Source organism: Ochlerotatus camptorhynchus, unplaced genomic scaffold (assembly GCF_037179485.1).
Source record: "Ochlerotatus camptorhynchus isolate MF236.1 unplaced genomic scaffold, CSIRO-AGI_Acam_v1.1 ptg000246l, whole genome shotgun sequence".
Classification (NCBI taxonomy): Eukaryota; Metazoa; Arthropoda; class Insecta; order Diptera; family Culicidae; genus Ochlerotatus; species Ochlerotatus camptorhynchus.
The window spans coordinates 1,395,086-1,410,351 of record NW_027040736.1 but is presented as its reverse complement, the minus strand read 5'-3'; the positions used below and the strand labels follow the sequence as shown (position 1 = coordinate 1,410,351).

Sequence of the window (15,266 nt, the reverse complement as noted above, 5' to 3'; positions counted from 1 at the left end):
AGGCAAGGTATTGGTTATGACAAACTTCAATTTGAAGTGAAAATTCACCAAATGGAACATAGCGTAAACCTAACCTTGAAAATAATCCAATAATTTTAATGTATGTTTGAAAATATGGGATCATGGGAAATTTTCAAAATTTGACATCAGAATCTTCGGTTTAGAATCTTGACATTTTTTAAGCTTGTCCTGGACAGTGTTCGGAAAAACTCAAAAACTCAAATTTAATGCGTGAGTATATTCGCCTATGAATTTTGCCAATTCAACTGCGCAAAAATCACCGAAGGAAAACTCTATTTTTTACATGTTGGCGTTATTAATTGTTATTACTATTGTGTGTGGATCAGAGGTTGGAAAACTAACATAACTTGCATAAAAGCATGCTATCAATTGACGTTTGAGGGGGGGGGGGGGGTTTATGTGTTTAAAGCTGGAATGATTTTCCGGTGTTGAGTGTGAGTGCGTGAATATGCATGATAATCTCAAGCGTTAAATTTTGTGTACCGCATTCGCACGTGAGATTATTTTCACAGGGAGGCTCAATGAATGAGATTTGAGAATGATTTCCCGAACACTAGGATTGTGGTCTTTTTGTTTCCGTTGCGTCTCGCTGTTTCGAAGATGTACTCAAGGGGTTGCTCACTCTACACATTGTGCCAAAATCAAACTTGGGCACACCCGGGCGCAGGCGTTGGCGCTGTTTGACACCCATGGCTACAAGTTTTATGATCTTTAAAGTTACTGGCAACACTGAACTTCTGCGCCTGCGCAGTGTGCATGTGTCATAATTTGTTATTGATGTTTCCACAATACAATCCAATTTTTACAAACCACAACCGTGAATCTCCATCAAGTCCCACCAGTGATTCTCGAAAATCGACTCCCGTGACTGGAGGAAAGTACGTCCCACGAGCGGTTCTGATCAACCTTGAGCCGGGAACTATGGATTCGGTCCTAGCGGGACCATTTGGACAGCTGTTCCGACCGAATAACTTCGTTTTCGGACAATCCGGTGCTGGTAACAACTGGGTCAAACGACACTACACCAAAAGTGCTGAACTGGTGGATTCTATGCTGGATGTTGTCCGTAAAGGCCGCCGCACAATGCATACGTTTTCGGGTTTTTTGACAGATAATGCATGGGCTAACTGTCAAAAAACCTGAAAACGTATCTATTGTGCGCCGGCCTTAAGGAATCTGAGGGTTGCGATTGTCGACAGGGCTTTCAGCTTACGCACTCGCTCAGCTGTGGAACTGGCCCAGGTAAATTTTAAATCTTTTGTAACGTTGGCGGAATTCAGTAGCAAAAATACATTCCTCTCCACAGGCGTGGGCACACTACAGATCTCGAAGAATCGAAAAGAATACCCGGATCGCATCATGAATCCTGTCTCCGTCGTTCCATCGCACAAAGTCTCTCCCACCGTCGTAGAGCCCTACATCGCTACGCTAAAGGGCGAACACGAAATTATTGCGACACCGAAAATGTCATGCCAATTTTCTTATAATGTTTAGAATCAAACCAAAATTTTAGGGTAGTTTTCCCAAGTAACAATCTAAATGCTTGGAAGATTTATTCTTATTTTATCATTGTTTTATCATAGCATCCCTTCCAGCCTGTGGTTGTATTACGATTTTGTGTGCTTGTCATAAAATCAGGCCGTCAAGTCGTCTATAAAACTGTTTTATGACTACTAAATTAAAACTCAGACTTCATAGTTTTAACGGTAGCTGTAAGGTGGTTCTGCATCACTACTTATAACTGAAGAATAAAACCAAAACAAAACATACAATTATGTTTTATGGTACACTTTTTATGACCGATATAAAACTTGAAGCAGTCTTAGACCTTCATTAAAGCTTCATTACAACTATCATCTTTATCAGAGGCCTAAGATTCACAGATAAGAAATATACTGCTACAACAAAAAATACTCTGAAATTTTTTGTCATTATAAAAAACAAATCTATTCAGATATATGAAATGAAAACCCCTTCAGTGCTTCTGAACACGATGAAGATGAGACGATCGACAATATGAAACTCCTGGAGGAACTACAGTTATACGATCCTTACATAAGGCACAGTGCGGTGAAGGAGCTCTTGAAAATATTGAACAAGCGGCTTTCCGATACACTTCCGAAAGATCCACGAACCCTTCTTAAAGCAACGCCGACAGTTTCACTAAATCCGTTTGGAGATGGCCAGTATTGACATCACGGCTTTAAACCTTGTATTGAAAAAGCTTTTAGTGGATCCAATAAACATTTCTTACATCTTGATTTGTAGCGAAAATAGGAGGATCGCTTGGAATGTTGACTTTTTGACAGGTGGTTTTGTTTTGATTCGCTGTACCGAATAAAACCAGCAAGCTAGTTATGTAGCTTAAATATAACTTAACGCTCTCAATTTGGACTACGAAATGCTAAGATACAACCATTAGGTTTATGTTATGCTATAGAATTCCAATCTAGGAGAATATGTTATATTGAGGTATTTTTAAGGAGTAGCAAGTTATAACGAAAAAAAATGTCGCCGTATGAACAAATTTCACACAGTATGAATAATTACGCTTTAATTGATAGGCAATAAAACACTTTCATACATCTATGTATAATTAAATAATATGTGACTGGTTATTGCTCAACAGTAGTAACAGTTTTGTACTAAATAGATAATCTTTGAATGACTCTTTAATGCATGGTGCTAATGCAGACAAATTAAAAATATCCCTATATTTTAGTATTCATATGGCGCACTAAATTTATGCTCCTATTTGGTATAATAATCACCATAAATATTGCACGGCATGCTGTGAAGCATATACAGATTGCTTTAAAATTATAATAAAGTCGTCTTATTTTCAATGTACAATAATATCAGCCATTATTACCAACTGACAAGGATCATGATTTCACATCAAACATCGAAAGAATAAAACCACAATAAAATATTTCTCAATATTAACTATCATCCAAAAACCCCAACTTAAAATCTTCAAAGTTGTCAAAATGTTTTGCGTATCATGTTTTATCAACTTCTTCAGGAGCGATTTATGCGGTTGTAATATAGTTTTATGGTAGTCATTAGAAGGCTGTTAAAACTTTCTGACCTGGAGGAGGTTTTATGTTTTCATTTTTAACAATCACGTCTAGAGTGTGATAAAACTGACATAAATCCTATGCTCCTAAAGTAGTTCGCATATCAAGTTTTAATGACTGCATTAAAACTGGGCCAATTGGCCATGACATGGCTGTATTGCGGTTCTCAGGGGATTGTTAAAGCAATGTGGTCGTCAGTGAAGGTTTTATAATTTGGTTATATCAACTGCTATAAAATTTAAATAAAACAAAAATTGTTGCTTGGGTTATATATATATTTACTTCAAAAATCAAAAGAAAAGTTAATCGATGGAGCCTTGAGTGTAAAATTGAACGCATTTTCGCTTGATGCCCTCCATCAAAGTCATTACAGTGTCATCCGGTACCAGTTTCTCAGTTTTTTTTTCCATTTTCTTAACATGTCCTTCTCGTCTTTGACTGTCTTCTTGCTCTTCCGAAGTTCCCGCTTCATTATTGCTCAGTACTGCTCCACCGGGCGCAGCTCCGGACAGTTTGGCGGATTCATGTCCTTTGGAACAAAATGGACAGAATTGGCCTCATACCACTCCAGGACACTTTTAGAATAGTGGCATGATGCCAAATCTGGCCAAAATAGCGGAGCTTCGTCGTGCTGCTGCAAGAACGGCAAAAGGCGCTTCTCGAGGCACTCAGATTTGTAGATCTCGCCATTTACTGTGCCCTTTGTCACGAAAGGCTCACTCCTCAGTCTGCAAGAGCAGATGGCCTGCCAAATGAGATATTTGGAGGCGAACTTCGACATTTTCTTCTTCTTAAATTTGTCGTCCACATCGAACTTGCTCTTGCCGGTGAAAAACTCCAACCCCGGAATTTGCTTAAAATCGGCTTTTATATACGTTTCGTCGTCCATCACACAACAGCCATATTTTGTCAGAATCTTCTCGTAGAGCTTCCGTGCCCGAGTTTTAGCCGTCGATTGTTGCCGCTCATCGCGGTTTGGGAAGTTCTGTACCTTGTATGTATGTAGTCCAGCTCTCTTCTTTGCAGTCTGGACGTAGCTCTGCGACATGCCGATCTTTTTAGCCAAATCACGGCTTGAGACGTTGGGATTTGCTTTAATCATCCGCTTCACCTTTCCCTCCGTCTTTTTGTTCTCCGGTCCCGGTTTTCATCCAGCTCCTTTGCCGTGGTCCAACGTCAACCGCTCCTGGAACCGCTTCAACACTCTGGAGACGGTTGAATGGTGAATGTTCAACATTTTTCCCAACTGCCGGTGCGACAGGTCAGGAAATTCCAGGTGTTGGGAAAGAATTTGTTCTCTCAACTCGCTTTGGTTCACCTCCATTTTCGTTGAATCGAAAAACACGACTTCGAGTTTGACAGCATGTACACAATACACATCAATGAGAAAGTGTGCAAAATTTGGTTGATTTTTACCCAATGGTAAAAAAGTTATGCCCTGTTGAATGTGTCACAATAATTTCGTGTTCGCCCTTTAAGTGTTTATCAGCTAGTGGAAAACACGACATTTGCTTCCGAACATTGAAGCTCACCACCCCTACCTATTGCGATTTTAATCATCTAGTCTCGGTTACGATGTCTGGCAATCAACCCCTTCATCCACATCCTCCAGAGATCGTTCATTGTTCGCATCTTTTGCCGTCCTCAAAAACTTCCGGAAATCGCCCAACCAACGCTCAATATAATTTAACACCTTGAATTTCACCTTCACCTCGCTTAGCATCGCTTCCACTTGCAGCCGGAACAGATTCGAGTGGTAGAAATATTCCGTTTCTTTCAACCGATTGATTTCCTCTACCGTCGGCGGTTGGTGTTCTACGTCTGATCGAGCCTTGGAATGGCTTTGCGCTTAGCGCCTTTCCATTCCGAAGATCCGACAGTCGTGACTAGAAAAAAGGGGCCCCCACTTTCTTGACCGCTGTCGCTTTCCGGCTCCAGCCGCCCAAAATCGTCGTCGTCAATTGAGTTCTTAGGTTTCGAAAAACAAAACAAAATCAAGAGTTGTCAAAATGCCGGGTTGCCAAACAATTCATTATTCACAAGCAAACAAAAGTCAGTTCAATTTCTTCTCGGCACTGCCGTGCCAGCTGCGGCACACTGAGGCTTACTGACAAAAAACCACCCCTTGGATGTACTGCAATCTCTTACCCTTTCTTGTGGAGTGCAAAAGTCTGCATCCGATGAATCATGTGATCGAAGGTGGCCATTTTTGTTGGAACGAATGGTTGGAAGTATGGGAGACAACTCTTTCGGTGCTTGTTGGTTTCTTATAAACTTCGTATTCAAAGGAAGATGATGACGATTCCCTGATGACAAGAAGGTCGAGAAATGCGAGTTTACCGTCTTTTCTACCTCGTGATTGAAACGTCATATCCTTATGAATTCTGCTGATCATATCTAAAAATTTGCTGCAGATTGCAACAAAGTTTGAATATTGTCTCTTCTTGTTTACAAAGATATGATGTGCGCAGTACTCAGTTTGCTATTAAATTTTAAAAAAAACGAAATGGTCATCATGTACAATAAAGGATAAAAACATACAAAAAATTGCCTACATAGGCATCATTTTTGCATAATTTTAACAAAAAAAAAGTTCATTTTAATTGTAAACCTACATGACTTATGCCCACATTGTGTAGCATTAATCCTTAAATCATTCAACTGAAATTAAGCTCAATGAACGTGTTCTCAACTTTTTATGGAGGAGTTTGAATGGTTTTTTCATTTTAGCATCGAACATCAATCCTTTCTTTCCTTTATTTAACGTCGGTCTCTGTTCCGCAATCTAGTGCCAATCACCGACGGACATCGATTGTCATCCATTGACGGTAATCGAATGTGCAGGAAGGCAGCTTCCACACCTGCGTAGGATATCGCACCCATTCAACACACATACACATGTGCCGGGACCAACGGCCAGAGACCAGAGATTTGTATGCCTCAGAAAAATCCCACCGACCTCGGCTGGGATTGAACCCAGACCCATCGGGGTGTTAGAAAGCAGTCACGCATACCACTACACCACCGCCGCCGGCTCGAACATCAATCCGTTCTAACTAATCTTCTCTTAGGGTAGAGCGCTACTTCGTCGTAATCGCCCATTTCCGTTCTATCAATCAGAAAAGATCAATAATATCAATGATTTCACCGTGCACAAATCAATAATAGGTTTGTTCCGATGCGTTAGATCATTAGCTACAACATAAATCCTGTTAGAGCGCATTGTATGAATATTTGCGCTCATTGTTCTCAAAACAAAAGAAGCGCTCCTAGCGAATCCCCTTTTTCTACGTTTATCCTTAGGACGAAGAAAATCTAATGGCGTTTCAATGCGTTAGGACGGAATTGAAACTCGTAGAACGAATTTAGAATCAAGAAGCAGTGTTAGATTTTAGACAATATCTCAACAATTTGTGACTATTTATCAAATCCAACGGTACGTATGGAAAGGTGAATAAATTTGCAAGTCATCTTTGACAGAAATATTCCTTTTTTTGTTTAAACTCGTTCAGAAAGAGAGGTAAAGCGCGGGTTGTGCTTAGTATGACGGAAATTAGATCAAAAACCCTATCATCTACCATCTCTACCAGAATCGAGCATATTGTTAAAAACTCATTTTCATCAAACCTTCATCTACTACTCACTCCAATCGACGGTTATAGGTTCGATTATCACATCATTTGCTAACTTCCAGCTGCCAGTTGCCAACTTTATTCTCGCCCAATATCATCATTATAAAGCAGACAGCTATTTGTTGCTATCATATCATCGGTGATTGATTACCAAACGGCAGTGGACCAGTATGCCAGCACGAGCCACCAAACCGGGCATAGCAGAGTGAAGGATTATGCTGAACTCTAGTTGGATGGGACGGGAATAAATTAGATTCCCTCGCAGCGCAGACACTCTTGGGAGGATTATCGCGAACTTGACATGGAATCAAACACGCGTCGTCACGTCAACGGGGAGTGCGAAGTTTGCCCAAAGGGTGTCACGTTAAAGCACAAACACCGAGTTGGTACTAAGCTTCAGAGAGAGAGAAAGACGATGACTACGATGACGATGTGAGTTGGATATCCATATTTCATGAACTAAGCGATAAGCTTGTCAATAAGGTGATGATCCATTGTGATCAGCCACATTGTTACGTATTGGCCTTAAATCTAGTGTAGAGACATTCCAATATTTTGCCTATGATGTTGATGTTTCAACACGGAAACCCTGTGAGTATCGTTCAAAATGGCACCGATGTAACTATTGACCAGGCCATATATCGCTAGGAACCAAATATTTGCGAACGCTAGTGGTCATTCGCTACACGTACCTAAACCAAGCCCTTCCTCGTATGTGCTTGAAAATTCAGCTGACGTACTCGACGCAACATCGATCGGTAATGTGAGCTCAACTGTATCAACAAAGGTGCACTTCTAGCTCACAGCTTTGATCGAGACGTGACAAGCTGTGTAAATCATCTCTATATGCATCCGGGTAAAGCTAATGCTGCAATTGGAATTTCCGTTTGTGCTGTGAATTCGGCCAACGATTAATTATTCACAGGTCCGAAGTAAACTCATCGCCGCAACCCTTCATTACATAATTAATTAGCCGTTTTATTGGATCACTGATCCGCCCATGAATGAACATAGCGAAAAACAAACGCGCGGCAATAGCATAATCGGATTGCTTATAATTTCCCTACATTAACTCTGATGTTGCTTTTCACAACCCCCCGAGCGTCATCAACTTGCTTTGCCACTTCACTCCCATTCACTCGCTCTTCCATGCCTAAACAAAATTGCCTACTCGATGTTGGGGGGACAAATCATAGCTGAAAGAAACTAAAATAGCAAATTAAATGCAGCACTTCAAGGCCGAACCAGCAAGCGCAAATTAAACTCTTAGCAGTACACAGCAGTAGCCACAAAAAAGCAATCGAACTCAAAGCATGCAACAACAATTAACCATTAAACTAACTAAAGCAAAATCGTCCAGTACCCACCTCCTGTGTGTTTCGGTTCGGTAAGGCAGCATCCAAGTGACCAGAGCAGAGTGCCGATTCATCCGTTGTTATTAGCAGCGCATCCATCCACCAGATGAAGCCAAAGAAAAAGTGCCCAGCACCCAGCAGCAGATTGGCAATGATGGTCGATGTCATCACCGGCATCATCGTCATCCATGTTCGGTGGTTAGTGGCCAATTGGGGCGTGAAGCGGTTGTTATTTACAGCAGTTACACAGTGTGGATATTTTTTGTTTTATGATTTAGGTAGTTGGTGTTAGTTTGCAGAAAAGAGTGAGTTAGGGTAGGGAGTAAGAGGAGGTACATCCCGCGAACCGAAGAAACAGTCGTTGCAACGTTATTTGAAGACCATCACCAGTAGTGCATGTAATTGTAAGAGATAAAAAAATAATAAGAAAAAGAAGATTATTAACTGTTGATTTAATAAATAGTTCATTTGTGAAATGTGGTTGTGCGAATGAAGTTCTAAAATGCAGTCTTATGAAGCATATTTTTTATGAAATTAAATACAGTCCAACGAGCATAGGATAATCCACCAGAAGTAATACAAACAAAATCGCTTGTCGACATTCGAAAGGGTGAATACTATTCTATATTATATGTAATATACATGTGTCTCATGAAGTTCCAAAAGTCGCTCATAGATGACTTTTATGAGAAATCTGAATTAAAAGAGATAGTTCTAAAAAAACTAAATTTTAATGTACACTAATTCAGATCTTAAAAAATGCCCTAAAATGAGAACGTTAAGAAATAGAAAAAAAATGTTTTTTAAAAAACGTGATAAGAATTGACATAGCTAAAATTTTACTGAGAAACATACCGTCTCTATTTCCAAAAATAAGGAAACACAAAAACTTCACCGAAGACACCAAACGTCAAAATATTAAAACAAAAGTATTACTAATTTTTTTAAATATGTCTCACGAAAATAATTTTGGAGAGACTTTTGAAGCTTCATGACATGCATGTTTTTTTATAGAATGAACGCCAGTATATATTTTTATAAAGAAATATATCGAGTTATATTTAAAAATAAGGCCTGTGCTGGGAAAAATTGCACCAGACAAAAGTGTTCGCCAAAAATTTATTTTAAGTCGGATTTTCTTGAAACTTTCAGGGAATGAACTAGGGGAAATGACGGCTTCGGCATGACAGACTATTTTCGGCAACCCAAATTGAAACACTATTTTCACTGGATTTTCTTACGAAAACACTTCGCTGAATGCATGCAAACGATTCTTTATGCTTTCAGCTTCAATTTGACTATATTTTTACGACTGAGAAAAAGCAATCTAGCAGGGTTTTCTTGAAATGAAACACACGCACTACAAATTGTAGCTGATTTCGAGTTGCCGATAATAGAACATCAGATTTACATGCAGTTCAAATGGAACGGTTGCCGAAGAAAAACTGATTGCCGACAATACTCGCTCTCACTAGAGAAGATTTGAGCTTTGTAAAAGCGTTTCAAAACAGTTTTTGACAATTCTTTCGACTGAAATTGTTAGAGCAGCTGGCAGCAAAAGATTGTAAACAAACCAATACTGCATATGTGAGCGTTCCATAGAGAAAAAGGCTATAGAAAGAAGGACGCTGCTTAGGTTGCTGAGAATACGTAAATTCCCCTAATACATATGGATTATAATTCGGCATAATTACTTTATTCAATTTCTTTTCCATCGCTGAAAGCCCGACATATGGCCTGCCAGAGGAAGTATTTTTTGGCGAATGTGTCCACTTTCTTCTTCCTTATGTCTTCCAGAACATCAAACCGCGATTTGGCAACGTAGAACTCCAGCCCCGGTATCTGCTTTGCGTCTGCCTTGATGTAGGTTTCGTCATCTATAACCACACACATCGGTTTCGTTAACCACTCTCGATACAGCTTCCTTGCGCGGGATTTGGCCGCCGTGTTTTGTTGATCACGCCAGTTCGGTGCCTTCCAGACCTTGAATACACGAAGCCCAGCTCGTTTCATGGTTTGCTGAACGAACCAGGCGGAACACTTTGCCTTCAGAGCCACATCGCGAATCGGAAGGATCATATTACGCTTGAAATAATCCAACACCTTCCGGGCCTTCACAGGGTTAGCTGTCTTCGACTTTCTTCCGCTTCCAGCCCGCCGCTCGGTCGTCTGGGACTCCTTAAACGATTTTACCACTCGAGACACAGTTGTATGGGTGATTCCCAGTTGTCTTCCGATCCATCTCATGGTCGCAGTGGCATTTTCCATGACGGCGCGCAAAATTCTCCGGCAATTTTCTTCTTTTTTCGATTACATCTCAATAACCACTGAACCGATTGTTATGAAATTTTGCACATGTAAACAATTCACTCCAAACTAGTTATACTTAGATTTTCATAAATTTTTACCCACGGATAAAAAAAGTTACACACGGATAAAAAATGTGCATTTTTTTCGAGTACAAGCCTTAACCCTGTCGAGCCCACGTGGTCATATACGACTACGCTCTACACACTAAAAAAATCTGAATTTTACTGGTGATGTAAACATCCATGCATGCAAACATTGATGCATGTACACTTCCTTTTCACGTAAACTAGCAGCTTGCAAGAAATGTTGCAAACAAAGGTGGAAAGTTGCATACAATATATGGAATTTTGCATGACATGTCTCATAAATTTACACGATTTATAATGTGAATTTGTATGATTTATGACGCTCCATTTATGTGCATCATAGGAACGGAAATTTACACTACTTTTTTTCAGCTGTGTATGATTGGTTTTTTTTTTCCGTGTCGTGGACATTTACCACTGCGACCAGTGTTTTGATCTATTGGGGTGATCTCTATGATTGGTTGCGTAAAATCAAAAGTAATAGATAGCTACATACTTTCTTCAGCAAAGTTGTAAATGTGGGTGTGAACTATACAGGAACAATATGAAAGCCAAACTCAAAGGCCTAGATTTCCAAAACCTTATGAAGTTATTATGTTAACGAACACAGACTTTAATTTGGACAGCGACGATATCTTTAGTAACGGATCATGCAATGCTAAGTTGATTAAACACAATTTGACAATTCTAGATGCATTTGCTTTGTTGCAACATGTTCTAAGTTCTCCAAATTGTCCAGGAGTTCAGACTTTTTGTTCTTCTGGATTAACCAAGGCCTACATGATGTCGACGATTCCTACCCAAAAATGTTCATGGAGTGTTGGCGCAAGGACGTGTTTTGATTTTGCTAAAAAAAATCTGTGTTTTTATGACGTCAATCTATCCAGCGGGACAAACTTAACGAATTTCAAAGTTGATACGTGTTTTGGAATGTACCAATAGCGTACCATAGCGTACCTTCAAGGATTTTGAACGTACCTCGAAGCTTCCCGGATAACCCTGAATGACAGATTCGTAAAGTACGCATTTGGTACGTCACATTTCCGTAGAAATTTGGTCGATCGACTCGATCATTGCTGAAATCGTATGTCTATCCAGCGGGACACGGGTTTTCCGGGAAGCTTTGAGGTACGTTCAAAATCCTTGAAGGTACGCTATGGCACGCTATTGGTACATTCCAAAACACGTATCAGCTTTGAAATTCGTTAAGTTTGTCCCGCTGGATAGATTGACGTGTTTTTATGGATCTTATCAAATTTGAACAACTGAACTTAAAAACTGATTGTGTGAAAAGATCTGACTTCGGATTTGGTTTCCGGAGCATACTATCGGTGAAAAAATAAAAGAATAGAAAGATTTTTAACGACGTTCATAGGAAGCAATGTGCTGAAGAGTATGTGTCTGAAGGACGAAAAATGGCAGAAGCTGATAGGCAAACTGAAGGCCATCGTGATGGAGTGAATCAAGTTCATATGATTTTGAAACATGACAAGGCAGGATGTAACATATTATTCGGACAGTCATAGATTCACATGAGGATCCAGTGGAGATGCCAAGGCGTTTTTATCCTTGGCAAAAGGTAAGGCGAGCTGCGAGCTGCAGCCCACATGAGCGTTCATTCACGGAAGAAGGAGGAAGAAGCCTCGCCACTACTGATTGGGATCCATCTTCGTGAGTTGCTGTGGGTTGTTTAAGAGTTAATTTTCATTGAACATTGCTGCTAGCCACATCACCCCCAAAGCTCTTTGATAATGTACCCAGCAACAAAACGTTTGTGGTCAAATGCGTCAAGTTTTGAAGTGGTACAAAAAATTCTTCCGATGACCGAATACCACATGGCCATGTCAATTAATCGAAACACTTTGTAAGTTTTTCTCCAGGACGCTAGAAAAAGCAAACAAATCTCGAATTTATATGATTTATATGAATATCTCATAAGTTCCTCCAATTGATTTTCGGTTTTTTTAATATCTATTGAATAAAACAAATTTTCGGTGCGTTTTGTGTACGAAAATGCGTAATTTTGACGAGGCGTTTCCGTGATGGGAAAAATGGTTTCCCTAACACAGTCGCCGAATATTGATACCAAGCACTGAGCATGCCATACGGTATCTATCTTTACGCCTTTTGATGCAAATTTTAAGTCCCTCCTTTTAAGAGAATTATGCTAAAAAAACTTGCCGAATTCTCTTGATAGAAGGGGCTTAAAATTTGCATCAAAAAGCATAAACGTAGGTACCGTCCGGTAGGCCCAGATTCTGTGATTGATGTGTTTTCCCTAATACATATTTCATTTTTGCACCGTTATCATCTCCAAGAGCATCGAAGTAAATTTCCACAGCATTGTTCTAAACTGGCTTCCAAGCTTCCAACCCATCGGTCCTTTTCAGGACCACAAATGACTGATAAAAGAGTTAACTAAAGATTAAGAGCTTGTATCCAAGCCATATCGTCCTTGGCTTGTACTACATGGACATCGACAGGGCACACCTCAAAAACAGAACTTCCGAATTTCAACCTATCGAACTTTTTCACTGATAACGAGTTACGAAATCAATTTAATATATACTATACTCTTGCTGTGACACCAAAACTACCTTTCGTAATCCTACGTCAAATCTACGGTCGTGTCTTGGATACAACCTTTTACTTTTTTCATATCATATCCGGTGTTTTGTGGAATGTGGGATTGATTGAGTGAGACCGACTATCGAGAGATTAAATGAGCAACACATAAACAATATATACGTTTGGTTGTATCGCCAACTTGAGGTGAATCCTAACCAAATACCCTCCGTAGCACTTATGAGGGTGTCGCTAAGTCGGTGGCCTCTCGTTAAGTAAGTACTACATCAACATTTCCTTCCCTATCCCTAGTTATGGTAAAGATGGACGTGGCCGGGAATAGTGGCAGTCATGCTTCTGGTATTCTTGTTTAGATTGGAATCAATTGCTTATCTTTTGACAGATACGCGTATTTCATCTACTACTTGTAGACTTCATCAGTGCCAAGTACTCAACACCAACAGTACTTGGCACTGATGAAGTCTGCAAGTAGTAGGCGAAATACGCGTATCTGTCAAAAGATAAGCAATTATAACGGAATTAAAAGGAAATAAACCAACACACTCAAAGCTCTTCATAAAGGGATTCCGTTAAGAGGTTCGACAAATTTAAAAGATTGGTATCAATGTTAACTCCCTAGCATTATTTCTGACAGTAGTCTACTGAGAATTTCAAAAGAGTCGTGAATGTCGCTAGTATAAAATCTACGAAACATACCATAACAACGCTAACGCTAACGCTACTCACTCATTATATATTTTGATTATGCTCAAGGTTCTCCAAATTATACTGGATTTCAGATCAAATGATCTACCAGATCAACAATGACATCAATGCACATCATTTAAGATTCAGCTTTATGTGTATACGATGTTCTAGGTGCTTCCATGATGGCTGGTTGGGCGTCGAAACTTGAAGAAGTTGATCGGTCAGTAAATAATTGTCCAGTCGCTTCGTTAACATGTTTAGGTATGTGCTGTCGCTGAGGACATCGTGCATGCCTTGGTTGATCAAGGAGATCAAGTAATCTGAACTCCAGGACAATTTGGAGAATCTAGAACATCTTATACACATGGATTTGAAAAGTAAATTATGTGCATAATCTCTATAAACCTGTTGGAGTTGCTTCGTGACTAAGGGCCTTGTTTCAGTAATGGTTGATCTGGTAGATCATTTGATCTGAACTCCTGAATAATCTGGAGAACCTTGAGTATTTTATAAGCATTAACATAGAATATCAGTGATGCACAAAACTCTATGAACATGTTTGAATAGGTTTCGTTACAGAGAATGTCGTGCAGGCCTTGGTTGATATCCAGTATTAAAAAAAGAGGGAGCAGGACAATTTGGAGAACCGAGAACATCTTATACACATGAAATGGAAACCGTAATGTTGTTCATAATCTCTGTGGACCTATTTGAAGCTGTTTCTTTACTAAGGGCCTCGTATCGATCATTGTTGATCTGGTAGATCACTTTATCTAAACTCCAGGTAATTTGGAGAACCTTAGGCATTTTATATACCTCAAAATAGATTATAACTGATGCGCAAAAACTCAATGAACATGTTTAGACACGTGTCGTCACTGAGAACGCCATTCAGGCTTTGGTCAATTTGGAGAGCCTAGAACATCTTATACACATGTAATTGAAACGTAAATGATGTGCATAATCTCTATGAACTTGTTTAGAGATGTTTTGTTACTAAGAGCCTTGTATAAGTCATGGGGAATACCCCTCACTATCCCTTTGCCCCGTAACGTGGGTAAATCACCTTTTCGTGGTACGTTACGGGATGTAATATCTACCACCGATTCCTAGTCCTGACTACTTCAAAATAGGGGGAACAGGATTTTTCAGTAATCCCAGGAACACATCTTTTTTTTTTTTTTACTAGTTCGTTTATTTACTAGGCTCAGTCGTGTGTGACACTTTGCGGAGCCAAAATCAGTAATGTTTGATTTTACATTTTAAATAGCAGTAGTTCTAGGTTAGTATTGGGTACCAATTACTCGTGGCGGGCTCGAGGTTAATGGGTAACAATTTCGATGGGAAGGAGCTAGGTAGGAAACTGGTTTCTGAAGCCTCCTTCAGATACTACTCTCGGACGGTTGACCAAATCCTGGCTGGGCAGGGGCAAGTAGCACAGGAACAGGAGGATAATAAGACTGGGACACAATGGCGGGAAATTGTTTGGAAAGGATGGGATGGTCACAT

At 39.8% G+C, this 15,266-nt stretch overlaps 2 protein-coding genes across 2 annotated transcripts in view; one reads left to right on the top strand and one right to left on the bottom strand.

Moving 5' to 3' along the window:
• The window catches only part of LOC135704708 (solute carrier family 25 member 16-like), a 70,690-nt gene that overhangs the window by 8,686 nt on the left and 46,738 nt on the right, over window positions 1-15,266 (bottom strand). The gene's annotated exons all lie outside the window — the stretch shown is intronic.
• Window positions 799-4,926, top strand: LOC135704688 (tubulin beta-4B chain-like). The gene is made up of 6 exons (XM_065226163.1): window positions 799-1,088; window positions 1,190-1,263; window positions 1,328-1,474; window positions 2,361-2,380; window positions 4,581-4,718; window positions 4,840-4,926. Exons 1-6 carry the CDS (start codon window positions 799-801, stop codon window positions 4,924-4,926), a joined length of 756 nt encoding a protein of 251 aa, XP_065082235.1.